Source organism: Embiotoca jacksoni, unplaced genomic scaffold (genome assembly GCF_022577435.1).
Source record: "Embiotoca jacksoni isolate LCO1_2020_lvr unplaced genomic scaffold, fEmbJac1.0.p SCAF_7, whole genome shotgun sequence".
NCBI lineage: Eukaryota > Metazoa > Chordata > Actinopteri > Embiotocidae > Embiotoca > Embiotoca jacksoni.
In genome coordinates, this window is record NW_027185425.1 from 3,754,022 (window position 1) to 3,774,353 (window position 20,332).

The following is a 20,332-nucleotide window of genomic DNA, read 5'->3' on the forward strand; positions in this document are numbered from 1 at the left end:
ACTTTCTTTGATGTGTCTGAGTAAAGTTGGCATTGCCTGTAAATCCAATTTCAAGCAGTGGCTCCTTATGAAGGCTTATTAATTTATCCAGCATAGCGTGTTATTCTGTCGGCCGTCCACAGCTCTCTGGACTCCTCTCTACCCTGTTCTGACACACACACACACACACACACACACACACACACACACACACACACACACACACACACACACACACACACACACACACAGACATATCACGGTCTCATCCCCATTCCTGTATGTAACAGATTAATTAATAGAGGGAATTTTCATCTCCTGCCAGCCCTGGCCGAGAGAAATAGAGCGCGGCAGAGAGAAAGGAAAGCGAGGGAGAGCATGCCAGAGCTGTTAATTAGCTGTGCAGTGTAGATAGGGCAGATGACACTGGGCTCCGTGTCTCCAACAGCCATTCACTCAGTCAACATGACATTAATGGCAGCTGCCCTCCCTGCTCCTCTTAGCGCTTTTCTGTACTCACTCCAAACGCGGTCGCAGTGCTCGGCTGTGCCACTAGAGGGTAGTGTGTAACAGTCCATCTCGCTGGTGTGGAGTTCAACATGCAGGAGGAGCTTCACTCTCTAATGCAACCTTGCAGTTTCTTTCAGTAATTGACAGAGTAAACGGGATCAGGACATAAACTTGCAGCACTTTCAATTTCCATACTGACAAGTCAGATCTAAAATGGTAAAGTCCAAGATATACTGTGGTAAGATTTAACTTTAACGCACTGTGTTTTGCTTTTATGAGCACTATTCACTCAGCTGTTAGTTTATTAGTAAGCATACTAAAACTCGAGTCCCACAATAAATAGTTTAGTTAAAACGGTTTAATAAAGGTCTTGATGCAACTCTGATGACTTTTAAGGATTTGTTTTGTTGTACTGTTAATTGTTTTCCTCGCATGTAATGTTGTTTCTGTTATAACAGTGTCGAAAAAAGATTAATAGAAGCACCCATCAGTGTAATGCAAGGCACTTACTGCTGCCTTAGAAAGGAAATGGATTTGATTTTGCATCATGTATACAGGAACTGAGCTCATCAATTATTTCTTGTCTACTTTTCAGTATTTTTCTTAACCGGATAGGACAAAGAAAGTGGAATTGTATTGTTTTGAATGCAGCTTTGTTTCATCAAACAAACCGCGCGGCTCCTAATGAAGGATACGAGACAGCTGTAATGGTTCTGAACAAAAGCAGCGGCTCTTCAGCTGTCAAAGAGCTGTTGAATATTTGTTTTGGGCCCGAACGCATTTTGCTCAATAAATGAACTCTGCCCACTTTTTTTTTTTTTTTTTTTCGTCTGGAGAAATATCCACGGCTGAGGTTCAATTTGAGTTATTTCTAGGAAGAAAACAAAAACTTATGAAATCTAGTTCCCATGATAAGCTCCTTGTGGCCGATTTAACACCGAAGTGAGTCATTTTTTGACAAAACGAGCGTCCTTATATGAGATAATTGCTGCTGTAGTTAACAGTTTTAATTGAGTGAAAAGCCATTTGACCGGCAATCAGCCTAACGATCTCGAAGCCAAAATGAAAAACGTGACACAAGGGGCCTGCAGCTCTCCTTAGAAACAATTATTGCTGTACGACACCATTGCCAAACTCGCTCTCTCAGTCGCATGGTGTTTGTCTCTGGAATGCTTTTCACTGCTTTTAATTCCCAGCTCTTTTTTGTATTCCAACACTGTCCGCACAAAGGGGCCATGTGATTGCCTCTTGATTAATTTAGCCGAGTACGTTCGTATTGGTTCTTTAAATGCTTATCAGTGTTAGCACGATTACATGCTTCATTATGTATGTAATAGTTTTCCACTGTGGTCGTTAATGTGTGGATGTTTCAAAAGTCTCTGGTTCATGTTGGGGTCGTGCGTTTCCCCCCAGAGGCTTCGTTCCTTGTCTTTTAATTTTTGAGGTTGTCTTTATTCTGTTACTAAGGTAACGTGAAGAATATTGGGAGCTGTACTCGGCTCTCGGATATAAATTAAAGCCAGGGACAGCGCACGTTGGCACAGATGGCTATTGGACAGTTTGTGTGCGCATGACTGTGTGTATATACTGTATATATATGGCATTTATGTACTTTTCTGCCAGTGCAGATGTGCTTGTGTGTTTGGGCTGCACATGTGGATATATGAAGGGGTGCGTGTGCACGTGCTCCCAGATGTATTCCACTTAGAAATAAAGCATGCTTCTCCTCTCACCCCGCCACTGTCACTCAAATCCCTAATTGGCCCGGAGTTCCTTGAATGCGGCTCTTTGAGCACGATTGCGCTCCTGTTTTCTTCTCTGTGCTGTTTTCTCCCGGCCCTTTGGCTCTGCTGGCTGCCAGGCGGGCAGAAAGGCACCGGCTCACCTATTGTACCAGCCCCGGGAACACAGCTATGGGCTAAATCAGTGCAGAATGTAAAACACAGATGGTCATTGACTCACAAATGGGTTCATGGAAAATGAGTCTCCCATGTCAAACTCTGCTGAGTCCACTACGGAGTATCAGCTTTTTTTTTTTGTATTGCTCTGCCTCATCTGTCAGTCCAGCCATCCTTTGCACTCCCAGCCTCCTCTCCTTTTACCTTCTGCTGGTTCTCTTCTCGTAAACTCTCCTCTCGCTTGCTTTCAACACACCTTTTCCTCTCCATCCCTTCTTTCTTTCTCCATCCTGGACTCCCTCTCTCTTTTGTCGCCTCAGGCTCCAAGTTGAGGTTAATTATCAATGAGTTGAGCTGTGTTTAATGGTTAATGTGGTTTCTTCCTGTGATACCACTCCCCCACCTCCTCCCTGCAGATTCAACATCCATCCATGCACTCTGCCAAGCCATCGCATTAAGAGAGGTGGCCTCGCCTACATGCCTACCTGCTTGCTTTGGCTGTCTGTCATTTTTTTCCTAGCTGCAGGGGATTCACACCATATGCCCAAACCAGCATGTGCATCTTCCCCATTTCTCTTTCTCTCAAGGAGGCTAGATATAGAGTGAGTGGGAAGGAGAGAGTGAAGTTGTACTGCTTAATAAGAAAGAGGTGAGAGAGCGGGGTGGTGGGAGAAATGAGAGCTACAATATGTGGGGAGAAGAAGTGCGAAAGACAATGTGATAGATGTGACGGGGACTGTGCGAGATGGAATACGGGGGAGAGATGAAACATGATGGAAGGAGCGAGAAGGCAAAGCAGAGGAAATGCTGCCAGTACCTGTTATTATATTTTCTCTCTGGGTGGAGGAGGAGAGGGTCTTCCATTGCTATGCCACACCACACGGCAGCCAGAAAGCAAGCCGAAGTGGAGGGGAGTGGATGTGAAATTTTAATCACCTCTCTGTGTTTGTAATTTTAGTAGCCCCTCAATCAAACTCACAAGTATTGGCAGCATTTTCAAGAGCGATCTTTTGGCTGGCTACTGGATTGTCTGCTGGTGAAGTATTCAAATGACTGGGGTATTTTCAAACACAGTACAATGCAATAGAAATATGGGCATAAACATGCGTGTTTGCATGTGCTGTGGCATGCATTTTCATATAAGCTTTATGACTTTTGTGCTGTTAAATTACAGCTTCTAACCACATGAATGCAGTTTTTGGCCACTAGTGGTGCTGTAGAGCAATATTCTGTGAGCAGCTTGCCTTTGTAGGGTTTGCACAGAGCAGTACTACTGTAGACATTTGGTGGTGTTTTATTGATTTCTGTAGGGTGCTCTATTACGTTAGCCCAGATTTACTGTACTAGTCTCAACAAGTTTTGGTTGTATTGCTATATTGGTTCATTTATGAAGCCCAGGGATTGAAAATGATTTCCTGTTGTGCCGTCACGAGTTTGACATTTGTGGTTTTGCGTGAACTGTCTCAACAACTATTGGATTTCATGAGATTCATTTAATCATTTTAATAAAATATTGCATAGCTGCAGACTCTAGTTGTGCACTAGTTGGAAGAAAAAACAAATTTGGTGGTATTAATGAGCTGAAAGAAGAAAGGAAACCTACTGATACAGGTTTGAAAACACAAAAATAAGCTAAAATGGCTCCTTTAGGGATATTTACAATGCAAATTAGGGAGAATTATTCATAAATAATGTTTTCCATTGTGCTATGATGCTACGCATATGTGTTGTGGATTTTAAGTACAAATTTGTTACTAAAGTCAGAATCTGTCCAAATTTAATTGTCCTTTTTTTTTTTTCTTTTTTTTTTTTTTTTTTTATCATTCAGAGCATAATCTTAGGTCAACACTGTTTGTCTCTTTATCACCATTTTTCGGACACGGCTACTTACAGTCAGTTTGAGCAATTGCATTGTAACCAACTAATTGAGCTGTACAACGTGAACACAAAGGAAACATGTGTTTAGGTCATGCATAACAAATGGCCATAACATGAAGTGTGTAACAAATAACATTAATACAGTCATGCAAAACAGTGTTCACCCAGCTGATTGTACAATTGACTTTTCATTGACTTTCCTGGATTTATGTCTCTTCTTCTTACTTTAAAAGCTGAATACTTCATTGATCCTTAAGGTCACACAGCAGCCACTTAATGTTACGTGATAAAATCAGGGCGAGGGTCAGGTCATGTAAAGGTGACGTGACTGCAGCATGACCAATCAATGGAGAACCATGATACTAGAACAGCGTTTTATTTGCAGTTTATAAATGACTGCGGCCAAAATGTGGCAGTACACACAATGAAATCATATTTCACTAATTCATGTAAATGGTGACACATTGCTGCAAAAAAATGGTTTCTAATTTATTTTGTCCGTCTCTCATGCAGCCAGGATATGTGAAGCTGTCCAAGCCAGTGGCCCTGTGGACCCAACAGGACGTGTGCAAGTGGCTGAAGAAGCACTGTCCCAATCAACACCAGATCTACAGCGACTCCTTCAAACAGCACGACATCACAGGTACTTTCTGGCACCAGCACAGTGGTAGTCATGGAAGTTGGTCATCATGGAAACGGCATGGGCTCTGTACTCTAGCTGTCTCTGCAGGTGTTTGGTTGATACTGACAGTTACACTTTTTTTTCTCATCAGGATTTGGTTATTTCTCATCTTTCAGATGCAGTATTTTGCAGTAATTTGCTTTGCCGAACTTTGTGTAGTCAGTTTAGTAGAATTCAAAGCGGTGGCCAGGTCAGTGTTGGATAGTCGTAGTATTTTGGTAACATCTGTAATGGATTGCAATGTCGATATGAGTAATTACATTACAGCTAATACTTCAAGTGAGGCTCTGTTACGTTGACATTTGGTGATCGGGTTGTTCACCATCACTCTCGGTTGGTATTACTCTACTGCAGGATATGGTTGAGGTGAAGGGTAGGTCGTACAAAAGAGAAGAAATGTAACTCCATGTATTTGCAGTGTTGTGTTATTCGAATGTTGTATGTTCTTGTTGGATGTTACAAATGTTAGCCGCTGGTACATGACCATTCAGGGTTCAACTCTTCTTAAAGTTTGAGGATGCGTAACCATATTTCTGAGGTCAGGACTTCTAGACAGCTGCTGTATGTGCAGTCACACAGGCAAAGCTAGCTGAAGAATAGTCTGTAAAATGTAGGGCTGCCTTGTCAAACTGCGATGCCTTGTTTTTCTTGTGTTTGAATGAGTTAAATATAAAAGATGCAACATAGATGTGCATGATTTCTGGAGTTGTTTAATTGCAACTTGGACAGCCTGGTGGTGAGTGATAAGAGGAAAGGTAGAGGGAATAGAGCACACTTTTCCTGAGTCATTAGTAAATGTAATGCAAAGACTGGCGGTGACAATCAACGCAATATATACCAGAAAATCAGAACGTTAGCTTTGCATTTCTATCGAAAACACAATGAATGACTGTAAATCAACTGTAAAACCTGAGACACCCTTTGGGCCTCGTTTCTCAAGTCTCTTCTGGATGAATCCAGATCTCATTCATAACATTCCAGGTGCATTGTTCACCCACTGTCTGCCACCTGCAGCTCCGCCACCCGGCCTACCCGTCTGTCCATCCCTCCCTTCCCACTGTCAGTGTTACCACTGACAACAGTTGCCGCGTCAATCATTCCCCTAACGAGGCTCCTCAAGGTCACACCGTCGCTAACGACACTCCAGCCCGCATAGCAACAGACGACCGCTAATTGCCATGCACTCTACCTCTCAGAGCACGACTGATCACATTAATATGTTTATTTGTTGCTGTTGAGGACCTTCTCGTCTCAGCGACTGGCTGGCACGATAAATCGCTTGGCGGTCATGATGCGTGGTGTAATGACTCACGCTCCCGTTTTACCCTTTGATGCATTCTGGCTGTTATACGCCTGCATGGAGGGATTTTTAGATTTAGTATCGTCTGTTTAATGGTCTGAAAATATGAATCTTGCTGCTTCGCACTTCAAGTTGCACATACATCTCGTCACCAGCATGGAGGTCCAAGAGATAACCCACAGTTCATTGCACGCTCGCTGTACCGCTGCAACATTTTGGATCCATCACCAAAAAGAGGAATTTTAGGATATTTTATTTTTTCATTTCTTTTCATTCAAGATACAAGCAGCGTATTGTGCATTGATGAAGCGCATGTGAAACAGAAGTCGTCATTTTCTTGACCAGTTATTGATTTTGGTGTTGCATGCAATAATAAATACATTCTGATGAAATACACAACACAAACACAAAGAGGCTACCACTGAAAACAGTCCCCTTATTGCATACAAGCAGTCATTGCATAAAAAGAGAAATCATGTCGAGTGCTAACAGCACTCGACATGATTTCTCTAGTCACTCATTTCGTTGAAATTTCTCCTGAGGTCCATATCTAAATACAGAAAATTAATCTAACTTTAAGATTAAATGCCTCAGTGTTCCTGACAAGCCAAATGCATTCAGTTAGAGTCTGTAAATAAATTATATATCCTCTTATTCGTCTTTCCTTGATAAAAAACATTCGAATTTAGCTTCCTAATGATGTGTTAACGTAACAACCTGTGTTTGTTATTAAGCTGTAATTATTTTTACAGGATCATACCAGTGAGGAAAGGGTTAACCAAACATGTATCCACACTCGTGCACATACAGTATACACAAACACACACATGCTTTTCTGCTTGCTACAATTAGGAGATAATGACATGCGCCAAACCTGCAACTAATTCAGTTTGTCTTCACATCGAGCATTAATTAACAGAACCCAATTAAAACAGGCCGAGCCACACCAATTGGGCTCACAAGGCAATTTGCATTCCAATCAATCTTTGAAATATTATGCATATTATTTTTTCTGTTCCTATGCCCTATTAGAATAAACAAGAGGGAAACAAATGATGGGATATTGTTGTGGAAAACAATCATGCGTAGACAAACAAACAGTGAGTATGAATACATTTATGAAACTATCTATTTGTTCAGTGTTCTCAGCTTCTCAGACACTAACTGTGACCCTTGAAAATCAGAAACATGTGCGAGTGTGTTTATGTATGTGTGTGTGTGTGTGTGTGTGTGTGTGTGTGTGTGTGTGTGTGTGTGTGTGTGTGTGTGTGTGTGTGTGTGTGCATGGATAGGTCTGACTTTTGGTTTCTTAGCACTGGCTCCTCAAAAACCGTAGCATTTTTTGACTATTTTCTGTCCAATTCATCCATAACAGAATACTCAACCCTCTTTTCGGCTGCCAGCGGTACTCAATCTCACTTGTCTTGGCGATGTAGTCATCCCTTCATAAAGTAACAAATCAATGAACGGTCTCTATTTCAGATCATAATTCAAAGAGGCATTTGTGTCCTCCCTCTTTAGACATAAAACAGCAGCGAGGGAAATGCATTTTACTGCATATCAGGGCTGGTGCAACATTTTAACGTTGAATGACTTCAGTATGCAGCAGCTGCCTCCCTGCTAGGCTCCTGTAACCTCTGCCAAAGAAATCAATGTTTCCCATCCTCCCTCCAGCCTCGGCTGCCAAGGAACCCTTTCCCTTTCTCAATCTTCACCTCCCACCCCCAACATAGACGCCGGCGAATTTGACTTTAACACCCAGCTGCCATTAAAAATGCATTAAAGCATATTAAGGCATAATTAGATATTAGTCCCTAATCCGTTGTAATTACAAAGACAAAGCTCTTTTGGTTGAGAGAATAGCTTGGCACGATTAATGCGTTAAACACACAGTTTCCGAAACCTTAGATGTAATCAGCATAAAAGGTGTGGTGATGCAGGTAATCAAAAGCAAGAGGGTGGAGGAGGAGAAAAGGGTCAGTCACTATTAAGTTATATTCTCTTTCGAAAAGGACCGTTGCATCACAATGTGGAAAGTTGGAGCCTCTTTATGGGCAAACAACGACTGAATTACATGCAGCTGCAGAGGCTGGCTGCACAGGCGGGTTTGCAAACTTTTGAATGGAGAGTCAAAATGCAGTTTTAAAGACGGAGCTGCATTTGTGAAATAATGTTAAAACTCATATTTAAAGTCTTGATTCATGGCATAACGTGTTTCATTATATATATATTATATATTCATTTTCAGTGAAATGAATGCCAAATAAACAGCTTTAAATATTACAATATCATATCAAGAAACAGCTGCTATTTATACAGGCATATAGCTTTGGACAGATTATGATACAGAAGGCATCCGGAAACAGACATTTTTCGTCCTCCCTCGTGAGAAAGACTGAAAGTGCTGAAAGTGACGAGTCGCGATGCAGCCACACTCTGCCGCCCCTGCCTGCCCCTCTGGCTCTGCCTTTGGCTGTCGCCACTCATCCACTTAGTTGAAAATGTTGCAGCTTTCAATCTACAATCTAGAAAAAAAAGAGTAAAACCAGGCTCACAATATCCACTGATGTACGGTGTCGTAAGGCCTCACTCTGAATAATTAATAGCCTGTAATATTCGTGGTTTAATGAAGGGTGGCTGGTATTCAGCAGCTCACACTTTACCACTCCAGTTCTTCTAAAGCCCCCAGCTTGTTGGATGCAGCGTCTCTCCACAGCAGGCTGCGTAGCTCTAGCAGCGATCTCCTCGACCACTGGAAGGTCTCACACTGGGTACAAAATGTATATTTGATGAGCCACAGAAGATGATGAAAGGTAACAAATGCTGTTTTAAAACGGGAGATTCGACACCCAGCAACAGGCCTGAACAGCACTTGAGCAATGAGGCAATGAATTCTGTAGGCATGACAGACTGCTGTCGTAAAAACGCTGCTGTGTAATACAGGAACCGGCATATAGCAAACCAGTCAAAGGGACCAACATGGCTGCACATCAACTCACGAGTCACAAAACGGCTCCACTGGTGGCCATTGTTTTGTGTAATTTCCAAGAGGGACGATTGAACAGCTCGCTGCTGATGAGCTGTTTGGGGGACACATTGATCCACAGACAGAAGGAATCATGGTTAATGATGCTATTAGCAAGGTGATTATAAAGCCGTGTGCAATATAATATTAATTACTGTTCTGCCAATTGCATGTTTTGGAAATGTCGTCCTTGCTTCTCCATATGGAGAGTTTGGAAATTAATCTTCAGGGACTGTAAATGATATGCTACAGAGCAGTTACATAAAGAAGGATGCTCATTATATATTATACGTCAATAGTGCTCATGTTAATAATGAACACCTACAAATTGTCCTTCTTTGTAATCATATAAAGGAAAAGGAAAGAGAACAAAAGAGAAAAATGGACCCCCGATATTTAAGTCATTACATCTCGTGTGCCCCGGAGGTAATGATCATTACAAAGAAAATGACAGCTTCCGTCAAAGACAACTTAACTCATTGTCACTATGTGCTCATGTGATTACAGTCTCAAGCACAGTCATCTTCTCACGGGTTTTTCGTGTGTCCGCCCAGTCTTTCACTTGTATGATTCAGCAGTGGCACTTTAGCAAAGAGAGGCTGAGCTGAGACCAGGCAGTATCTCAGTGAAGCCCTGTGGGCTGTGCGTGGTTTACTTTGGGATTTTTGCTGTTTTAACTCTGGTGCTGTTGCTGATTGTGACCACGTGGATCAACCTTGATGTATAATTCAAAACATACCAGAACAGGAAATGATTATCTACATGACAATTACCTGTTACCAAATTGCATTCAGTGCTCTTGCATACTTCTTAGTTATAATTAGGGCTGTGCAATGTGATTAGAATGAATGCAAGTCTAAGTAAATAATTAAAATTATATGGGCATTTAGCAGGTTGAGGTTGGGAGGGTCCAACAAACTATACTACTCAGTTTCATTACGGGAATTGTTGGACTTGGGGTTTTAGAGCTCGACACTTACCTAGAATAAAAGTCAAAGGGCTCTTAAGAGGTCTAAAGCGCATGCTGCAAGTGCATTTAAGGTGTGTGCAATTCACTTTAGCTGGTTTACCGACAGATAATCTGAGCGCAAAGTAAAGTGCATGGTTCAATTAGGTTGTACTTAATCTTAATCTCCTAATTAATCAGAGCTGTGTTTTTGGCGTAACATGAAATAAACTATTCAGACTGTCATCTTCCCCTTAAATGTCCGGTGCACCTTGGTGCATTGATATTAGAACAAACATATTGGAAAGAAAGAATGCTTCTTTGGGAACCAATCTGCTCCTGTGCAGATTGATGTAGACAAAAATAATCATTCACATAGCTTTTTTTTGTTGTTTTTGTTTTTGTAAAAGGCACAGTGTACACGCATTGTGCACTTCCATATGAAAGTGCATATTACTCTGCTAATGCGGTCTTAAAATAATACCGTGCCATTGACAGAACACCATGTTTTTGTTGGTCAATCACTTCCTGCTCCCTCTGGATAGTAACTTTCCGACAATGCTCCGGACCACACCTCCTTTTAAGAAACACACACACCAATGAGCACACACATGGGCACAGGCACAATTGATATTTAAACACTATGGGCACTGGCCGGGAAAATGACAACTGCGTTGGCCCTAAACTAACAAAGACACTTGCATTGCACTTGCTGCTCTTTAGCACTGGATGGAAGATACTGTATCACTTGTATTGATTTAACCATTCTTATTTCATTTGTTTAATGTTCCTTTGTTTTTAAGTAATTCTTAAATGCATGTTCCATTCTTAAAAAGGGACATTAGCAAATGTATGAAAAATGTAGGATTTTGCATCATGACAAATCCTAGTTAATTTGATATTCAACAAATGTAGTGATAGTGCAGTAAAGGAAATAAAAATGCAGTATAGAAAGCTATCAATCGAAGGCACAGGGAAAAATTTAAAATATATCCTGATAGCACTTCAATACAATTCTGCAGAAGACTGATAAAAGATAATATTGACTTATCAACAACCCTCAAGCACCAAGAGCCTCATGAATTCAAAGCTTACTATATATGAAGGTCAAGGCAGGCTGCACCTGACTCATCATAGAGTCTGTGGCCCGCAAGTGTGTCCATTAAATTGTTATAATCTCCTTCTCCTCCTGTTATATGTGCAAAATCACAACCAGTGGTCCTTCTGTAATGACCATGAAAAAAAAAAACAAAAAAACAGCTGGGTAGCTCCACAGCAACAGTGATTTCGGTAATCTCCACTGTATCCACAGCGTCGGAGTCCCAGTGAGCTGTCTGCGGGATGTTAGCTGTGGCTACCCAACAGAGATGCAGTATAATGATCAGCAAACTGAAATAGATCAGTAGCGGTGAAATCAGCGTGAGGCTACTGCTGCTGTGACAAGTGGAGGTTTGAGGCGGCTTATTATCCGTGTGTAGGTGTGTATTCGTGCGTCTCTCCTTCTCTGGCTGAACGATCCTCATAACTTCGACTCTGAACCCTGCTCTCGCTTGAATCAAAGCCGGGCTTCTTCTCCTACAGTCTGCTATTAGCATTAGCATTGGATCGCAGGTGCCCAGTGGCTGCGGTTAGCCTTTCAGCTCCAGGGTTACAAGCAACTCTACGACTGAGACAATCAGTCACCATTTACTTCAAGGACTTCAAGCTGTGCCACATCACAGTGAATACCAGTGAAGGATATGCACTGAGCTGCTGCAGTTTTGTCATTTGTTTGCTATTTGAATCCAATTCTTGTTATCCTGCTTTTATCCTTGAGGGGGATCCTATTGCATATGGAAGCGAGGGGTATACTCACTCCCCAGCGCTCAACACTTGCATCACTTGTTATGTCTGTGGTTCTGTGCTTGACAGAGTGTAGTGCAGGTTTGGAGAGCAGTTCGCCAGATGCAGCTCAGTGACATTCCTCCCCAGAGGACACGCATACGGGTGCACAGCTGAGCAGGAGATTTGAGAAATATGCGTGACTGGTGTGGAAGATGTACCTGAGGAGAAGCAGTCATAGAAGACATTCTTACACCGTATCTGCAGCCACCGGCACAGCTGCCAAAAAATGTCAGGGCTGAAGAGTACCATTATTAAGGCAGGAGGGGGAGGAGTGTTAATTTGCTGCCTTTGTACTCCTGTCCTTACACATGGCTGCCCCACACACAGCTGTAATTACCGTGGCGTTTTAGCTCCACCTGCAAAATGAAGTGGACTCCTACAGGATCGGTGTCGGTGTGCGTCTGCGTATGTATATGTGTGTTTGTGTGTGCGTACAGATGCACTTTAAGCTCCCATTCATCAAAGCTGTGGTTGACTGTGCCAGGCTAGCTGCAGATTAATCTGCAGCAGCTCAACACTGCGGCTCACCCACCACTCATTAATCTAATTCCCAGGGACAATGTGTTTGTGTGCACATCAGTGTGTTTCTGTAAAGCATGTGTGTACAACATGTGTCCCCGTATTTGTCTGGTGTGTAAAAAATACATCCAGTTCGATATAGCCGTTCATAAATTTTTTAGTATAGTTGTAATATAACTCTTGTCTAATGAAATAGGGATCCTTGGCTATAAATCAGAGAGCCTGTGGGTGCCACAGGTAACTGCCAGAATCAAAGAAATGGGTGAAGTAGGGAAATATTCAAAAACAGGGAAAGCAAAGCGGCTCATCCGCCTGCAGTTTGCATCCACTAAGCCTCTCACAGAAAGAGAGGGAGAAATTATTTACCTCATTCCAGGAGGGCAGATATGTATGGTAGTGAAGAAGCCGAATGGTGAGATAGGAGAGGAAAAAGAGGGAAGCAAGGAAGGCTTGGCAGAAGGAAGGAGGGCAAAGGAACAGTATATATTATGTTGAGGTGGAAAACAGGCCGGCATGCAGGTTGGTTTGTCTAGTAATTTCCACCCAAAATTGTTTAAAATTTCAAATTAGGCAAAAAAAAAATGGTTGGTTCATGATTTTTGAATTTTCAAATAGTCATGAAATCATTAAAAAAAAAATCAAAGTTTATTTGACTGTTGTCTTCACTTTAAAAATATATTTCCCCTTGTTTTTACTGGCACCTGGTAGTCATGTGTTACTACTGCCCGAAGGTGGCGGTAATGCACCTAAAAGCTTCTTTTCAACCCCCATTTAGGAACAAAAAGAAGACGAACACGCTACTACCAGGTACCAAGCTGAAACTTTTGCCAACATGGAAGTGCTAAAAAAAAAAACCTGCAGTTCTTTGAATGGCTACTTGAGACTGGCTTCAAAAGTGATTCATTCCCCGTAGACTCCCCATCTTAAAATACCCGACTCTGCAACAGAGATAAACCAAAACAATTTTGGTGCCTATAACTAATTTCCCTGTGTGGCCATTGTGTGGCGGGTTGACTTTTTATATAACTCACCCATTAAAATTGTATTAAGGCTTCAAGTTATGCATTATTTAGGACGGGGTTGCTTTGAGTGACAGGTGGATGCCGTCACAGTTGGCTAGATGCTTGCAGATTTTCTTTGGATGATAATCGAATAGTTCCCAGTGAATATCAAATCGAGTTTTTGCTTGAAATGCCCATCCCAAACAACAAAACATAAAACGGTTATCGAAACAAAAAACTTACAAGTATAAAATATGGATAGCATAATACACATAACTCACCCTGTTTAGTCTTAGGTTAGGTTAGGTTAGGTTAGGTAGTTACTTTATTAATCCCCGAGGGGACATTTTTTTTCTTGGTGAGCTGTTTGATTATTGTTGTAGGAAATTTGTGCTGATTTACATTTTATTTTGCCCAAATTTCAGAAATTAACACTTCTAAGCTTTTCAGTCAAAAGAGAAAATGGGACGAGAAATTAAAAGTGTAAATATTGTCAGAGATGGGACCATAGCTAAAGTAAAAAAAAAAGTATCTTTGTTGTACCTTTAAACACAGGCGAGTCATTATACACGTGTTCAGAACTGGATTTGTGCCCCCCCCCCCCCCCCCCCCCACTGTTAAACAAGATAAGGATGTCAGTGACATAGTGTGAGTGTGTAAAGATTATGTTTTGGGTCAAGAGTTAATGATTTTCTGCCGTGTCGTCTTTTTGCTATCATCTTTATTGTGTTGACATGCTAAATGAACTGAGGCAGTGCTGTTACATAGTACTGTGAGTGTGTTGACCAAGCAGTAAAACACCCGGCTGGCATAATGTTTGGTTTGTACCACTGACTGCAGGTCTTTCCTCATTGTCGGACATCTACAGCTGATTCACAATTTTTTTTCTGTCAGACATTCAACTGTTCTTAAAGCTTATCTTCCTCTTGTTTCATTTATTTTCTCTTGACCAATTTCCTCTTGTGTCCTCCTCCTCCTCCTCCTCCTCCTCCTGCTTTTCCTCTTCCTCTCCTTATGGCCATGCTACACTGCACAGCGTATTAATTGTGGTATGAATAATTCCCAACTGAGGCTTGGTGGGATCTCCGAAGCCAATGATTCAGATCTGCAGGGAATGAGAGTAAAAGCTTGGACTCCTTACAGAAGCTGTTCCACCTCGCTGATGCTGCCTCGCTGACCGGAAGGAGTGTAGCGCGTTGGCATCCACTGCCGAGAACTGGCAGTTTGTTCCGAGTAACCGCAGAGCTTCTTATATTGCAGGCATTCGCAGTATTCCACCTGCCTTACAGACTTTGTTACAGGATAACAAGCCTGATTTATTCAAATCTCAATGGTAAAGCTTCTAGTCAATTATACATTCATCCAAAATGCTTTTAATGATCAATATCAGCAAAGTTTCATAAACACTAATGTTCTGTCTTGGATCCTGGGGACTCATTGAAAGATCCATAAGCATTCTCAACATACTTTTTTATTTTGTATTTTAAAGGTTAACTGAAATTTGAATATACTGCCGCTGTGGCCGAGGCATTATGTTTCTGGATTGTCCCTCCATCCTATGCTTCTGAATACAATATCTCCGCTACGCGTCATCTTCATCTTCGACACAAATGTCCGCTTGGACTCGAGGATCAACTGATTCAATTTCAGTGGTCAAAGTTCAAGGTCACTGTGACCTCATGTCTGTCCTATTATTGTGAACATGATACCTCAGGAACACATTGAGGGGATTCACTTGGATTTTACGGATGAACTGATTCAATTTTAATGACCAAAGGTTAAAGGTCACCTCACACAATACGTTCGCAGCCTTAACTCAAGAATTCATTTGCCAATTGTGCCAAAATTTCGTACAGATGTCTAAAAGGATAAAATGATGAAGTGATGATAATGTCAAAGGTTAATTTCACTCTGACATCAAAATGTTCTGCAAAAATACTTTCACTGCCCATTATTTACTGCCCTAACTCAGAAACAGAAGGGGGGGAGGGGTATGGTGTCTTGAAAGCTAGCAAATTAAAAAAAAAGTCGTTATTGAGCTCTTCTAAATGAAAGTACGTTTTGGTATTATTTATACACTAATACCAATAAAGAAAGACCTCATACTTTATAACAGACAGATATTATGTTTATCTAAATACAGCAATGACTGAGAGGACCATCAGACTCGACAGTAAATGAATGCTGATCAGAGGCATTTTACCCCGTACTGGGTTTAAATAACCAGAAAAATATTGAAAGGGCACAGCTGAAGGAAACGCTTCTCTCATTACCAATGTGTGAATGCTTTAACAGATAATCTTAAAGAATGAAAGATTCCTCATGAGCTGTGCGCTTACACAGTGCTCTGATTTATCTCTTGCATCTGCTCTTATTTAAGACATTACTGAGGCAGAGAAAAAGTGAACCTCTGTTGCCATGCCGATCTATCTTTGGTTACAATATCAGGTGCCAAGGGATGGTTGGTCAATATTTATAAACTCATAACAGCGTGCTTTATCTTCGCCGTTTTTTTTTTTTTTTTTTTTTTGTCAATTCGTACGTCTCCCTCTTCTCCCCCAACTTTCCACCCTCCGCCCCACCTTCGGTTCACGAGTCCACTCTCCCTTTCCACCTCACTAATCTTCGTTTTTCCATCTTCCCATTTAATAAGCTCTTCTTACTTCTGAGCCTTTATGACTGTACTTAGCTCCCCACTGCTTATGTAATGTCTACTTCAGTGCCATTTTACGTGGAAGCATCTTAACTATGTTTGGCATTTTACCCCCATCTGGCTGGTTGAGGAGCTTCTTTTGTTAAGGCAGGATAAAATTGGCCCTAACGCTGTCAATATTATACCACAAACACTTAAGGGTACTTCGCTTTCCCAGCTCTGGTAGCAAAGTGGTAACATGGGGCTCTGCATGCTCTAACAATCTACAATGGATTGTCCAAACAAGTCAGGAGACATGACATTGTTGCTAAAAAAAAAAAAGGGTATTGAATATGAACATAAACACCAATTTACATATACGTTCAGTTGCAATCTGGGATGATTGGCGATTCAATAATTTTTCTTGTTGATCTGGCCACAAACCGTCAAAGCAAATATTAATAAAAGAGGAGGGGGACTGTGACAGACAAACCTTCATGAGCTCATCAGGACTGTTCTTCACCCCGACTGTCACACCAATCAGACAGTCTCTTGTCCAGGCAGCCATCAGGGCAAAGGGAGCTGCCAGAGACCAACCTAATGCCTCGTAATTAGCCTGCATTATTATCCTATCTGCTTACCATCCCACACGTTACAAAGGCACTCATAACAAGCGTTAATAATTACACTATACTCTACATGCCTTTTTATCAGCAGCCCAAATCCCCTTCATAGAAACTGATTGGATGATTAAATTATGGATTTTATACAAGGATTTGCAATTACGGAAAGAGCTGAGAGGGATTCTTGCTCAAGGGATACTACTGATATTTATGCAAAGAAGAATCTACTTCACATTGAGCTGTGCTGGGCTTAATTGGAAATTTCAAACTATCTGATGTTCACATAATAGAAAAAGACTCTTCGATCTGTTTGATTTTATGTTTTTATGGAAACAACGCTGCAATGTCGAAAAGCCTCAGGAATTTACACATGCGACGCTTGATTTGTGCAGTCGTAATCTTTGTTTGTGTGTCCCTACTGTGTTCTTCCACTGGCATAAATGCTTTATCTATACCCTTTTAGAGAGTCTTCTGCAGTGCATGCTGAATTCCCGCTGGCTTCCCTTGCTCTGTCCCTTAACATTTCAGCTTTGCTTTTTTTTTTTCTTTTTTTCTTCTTTAGGGCGGGCTCTGATGAGATTGACAGACAGAAAGCTGGAGCGAATGGGAATCATGCAGGAAGCCCAGAGGCAGCACATCTTGCAGCAGGTTCTGCAGCTTCGTGTTCGGGAGGAAGTCAGGACTCTTCAACTTCTCACACAAGGTACATGCATCAGAAGAACATACAACATATCTCACCATAGAACTCACCCACATTGTACACACTGAAATGTATTACTATCAACCTCATGCAGCATCCAAGTTTTTAGAGCACATATTGTATCTGGATCTCTTCTGGGGTAAAGATTATTCACAAAAACACCAACAGCTCACATTTTGATGAATATTCAAATAATTTACTGTGCAGCATTTATGCACATTCCATCTGTGGTCAAGACAATTACTGTATGTTTTAAAGCCCGCACCAAGGGATGAATCAGAAAGGATTATGCAACTACAGGAGTCACAAATCTCTTCTGGTACCTGTTGGTGCACAATAATCACAGACCTCTCAGACTTGTAAACAGGATGACTTGTCGATGTTAAAGTACACAGTTATGTCTCGCTACATATTTACCTGGTGGAGCCACGATTTAAGACAACACGGTTTCACAGCAACATCGATAGAAATGCCCAAATCAGCAGATGCACTTGGGCACACGAAATAAATCCGTGCGCACGCGTGTTGACGGTGGGATGAGCCGATGGATGAGTAGTTAGGGCGCATACCCCTTGGACTAAACTGCCCTTAACAGAAGAGTCCCTCGTTCGACTCCAGACCGACCGGACCTTTCCAGCAGGTCACTCCCCTGCTCCTTCTCCCCATGTTTCATGTCTCGCTCTTTATTGTGCGCTGTCAAAGGCAGAAATACCAGAAAAAAAATGAAAAAAAGATCTTCAAAGAAAAAAATAAATTGGTCCTGACAGCACTGAACTTTTAGAGGACCAAGAGCTGTAGAGTCCAAACGAGAGGAAACGAATGTAGCTTATTAGTCGCGTCGACATATTGTCTCATTAGTGACTGAGCTATACTAACAAGCTGAAGAGTTTGCTCACGAACTATAGTTATATGTAATATCTGGCCATATTTTCCTTCTTTGATAATGCTCTGTTAAATAAAGTGGTGTGCAGTGTGGACAAAGTGCTTGGGTGAAGTAAACAGAACAGGTAAGAGAAAATGGAGAAACTGTTGGAGCTAATGTGCCTGTCCACTGCTAGCCCGACCAGATGAACAATGGACATAGGCTCCGTGACGTCACCCATAGGTTTCCTGAACGGTGGTTTTGAAGCTCAGTTCTGGGTAGCTCAGGCCATCGTCCTCTTGGGAGTCTATGACTAAGTAAAATAAAAAATAAAAAAATGGGCTCGGAGGTGGTTTATTGGTAGGGCTGAGGCTGGTCAAATAAAATATGGTTGCTGAAACCTGCAGGCTGCAAGCCAACTGTCACAGCACCCACGTCACTGTAAGCAGCCTCGCCCTTAATTATGCCTAACTTTAAGCCAAAATACAATTTAAAGAGGTGCGTGTACAGTTGTAATGAAGAGGGAAATGTGCTATATAGACCAAAACGGTTTTTTTTGCAGCAGCAGCAGGCTGTAAACATGTTTAACACTGCTGTAAATATGGGCATTTTATCATGGGGGGGGTCCATTGTGATTGACTCACTTTTGGAGCCAGCCTCAAGTGGCCAGTTTAAGAACTGCAGTTTTTAACTCTATCGCGTTGGCATAATTTTTCTGGAGGTTGTTGTTTGGTTGTCACATTGTCATCGAGCTTCCAGTTAAAAGTAGGCTATGATGTGAGGTTCTGTAAACAGAGAAATTTGTATGCATGTTATCCACCGAAATGAATTCTGTGTATGTTTCAGGCGTAACGCACATGTGCACAATATATCTACAATATGAGACCCCACTTTTATAAACAGACCTCAGAGCCACCACAGGTTAAAACATTTCACAGGGAACCTTTAAAGAACCCATATTGTATAAATTCATATTTATATTTTTTTATTATTATTATTGTTATTATTATAAAGCAGGTTTAAGTGCTTTGAATACTATCCACACTGAATATGTCCACAAGACCATGTTCAGCCACTGTGCCATTTAGACTTGTGTATTTTTTAGATGTCATACATTACATCTGCCATCATCACGTCCCATTGTCCAACCTTAAAAGAAAACAATGAGCTGTCATTCTCTTGCCGAGCCAGCAAGTTACAAGACCAAAAGACCCGTGGTTAGTCTGGAGATGTGTCACTCGGATAACTCAGATTATCAGTCAGTCAATCAAGACTCCTTGCCATCAATGTGCTTTAAAGACACGGACACAAAACAGTGTGTCCTCAGTAGAGCCAGAGACCATAAAGAGGTTGTAAAGAGGAGATGTAAAAGTATACTGACATTGTTTTCAGTACCGGTACTTAAAACCACAAGGAAGTCTTTTTGTTTTTATTAATTTTTTTTATCAAGACTGCAAACAAAACACAGAATAGCTGTCGAGCCGAAAGAGTCTTCCTACTTTATGCAAGACATTCATCTCGGCAATATGTGTAGGTGCTATTTCCCTCCAATGCAGGTGCAAGGATAATCAGTGCTGGCGTGCTGACAGAAGAACAAATACCTTCACAATGTTGCAAGGGTTTTAGACTAGTAATACTCCGAAAGGGAAAGACAGTCATTTTAGTTGTAAACAGAGATTAACAGTTTACCAAGTTTGAGACGGATTATCTGTTACGGAAGAGTTCTCTGAATTTAGAATATAAACACACACGCACACGCGCACACACACACACACACACACACACACACACACACACACACACACACACACACACACACACACACACACACCGTCTGATCAGTCCCAAATTCATTCTGCAGCATAATACTCCCGGACACACAGCTAGAGCCAA

General features: G+C 41.5%; 1 protein-coding gene across 4 annotated transcripts in view; it reads left to right on the forward strand.

Moving 5' to 3' along the window:
* The window catches only part of samd12 (sterile alpha motif domain containing 12), a 102,206-nt gene that overhangs the window by 24,179 nt on the left and 57,695 nt on the right, over positions 1 to 20,332 (forward strand). For all 4 annotated transcript variants that reach the window (XR_011179625.1, XM_069175952.1, XM_069175950.1 and 1 more), the window contains exons 3-4: positions 4,779 to 4,908; positions 17,440 to 17,580. Coding sequence is in view for 3 of the 4 variants with exons in the window: in XM_069175952.1 (XP_069032053.1) it covers positions 4,779 to 4,908; positions 17,440 to 17,580 (271 nt within the window). In the remaining variant the exon portion in view is untranslated. The remainder of the gene's footprint in view (positions 1 to 4,778; positions 4,909 to 17,439; positions 17,581 to 20,332) is intronic.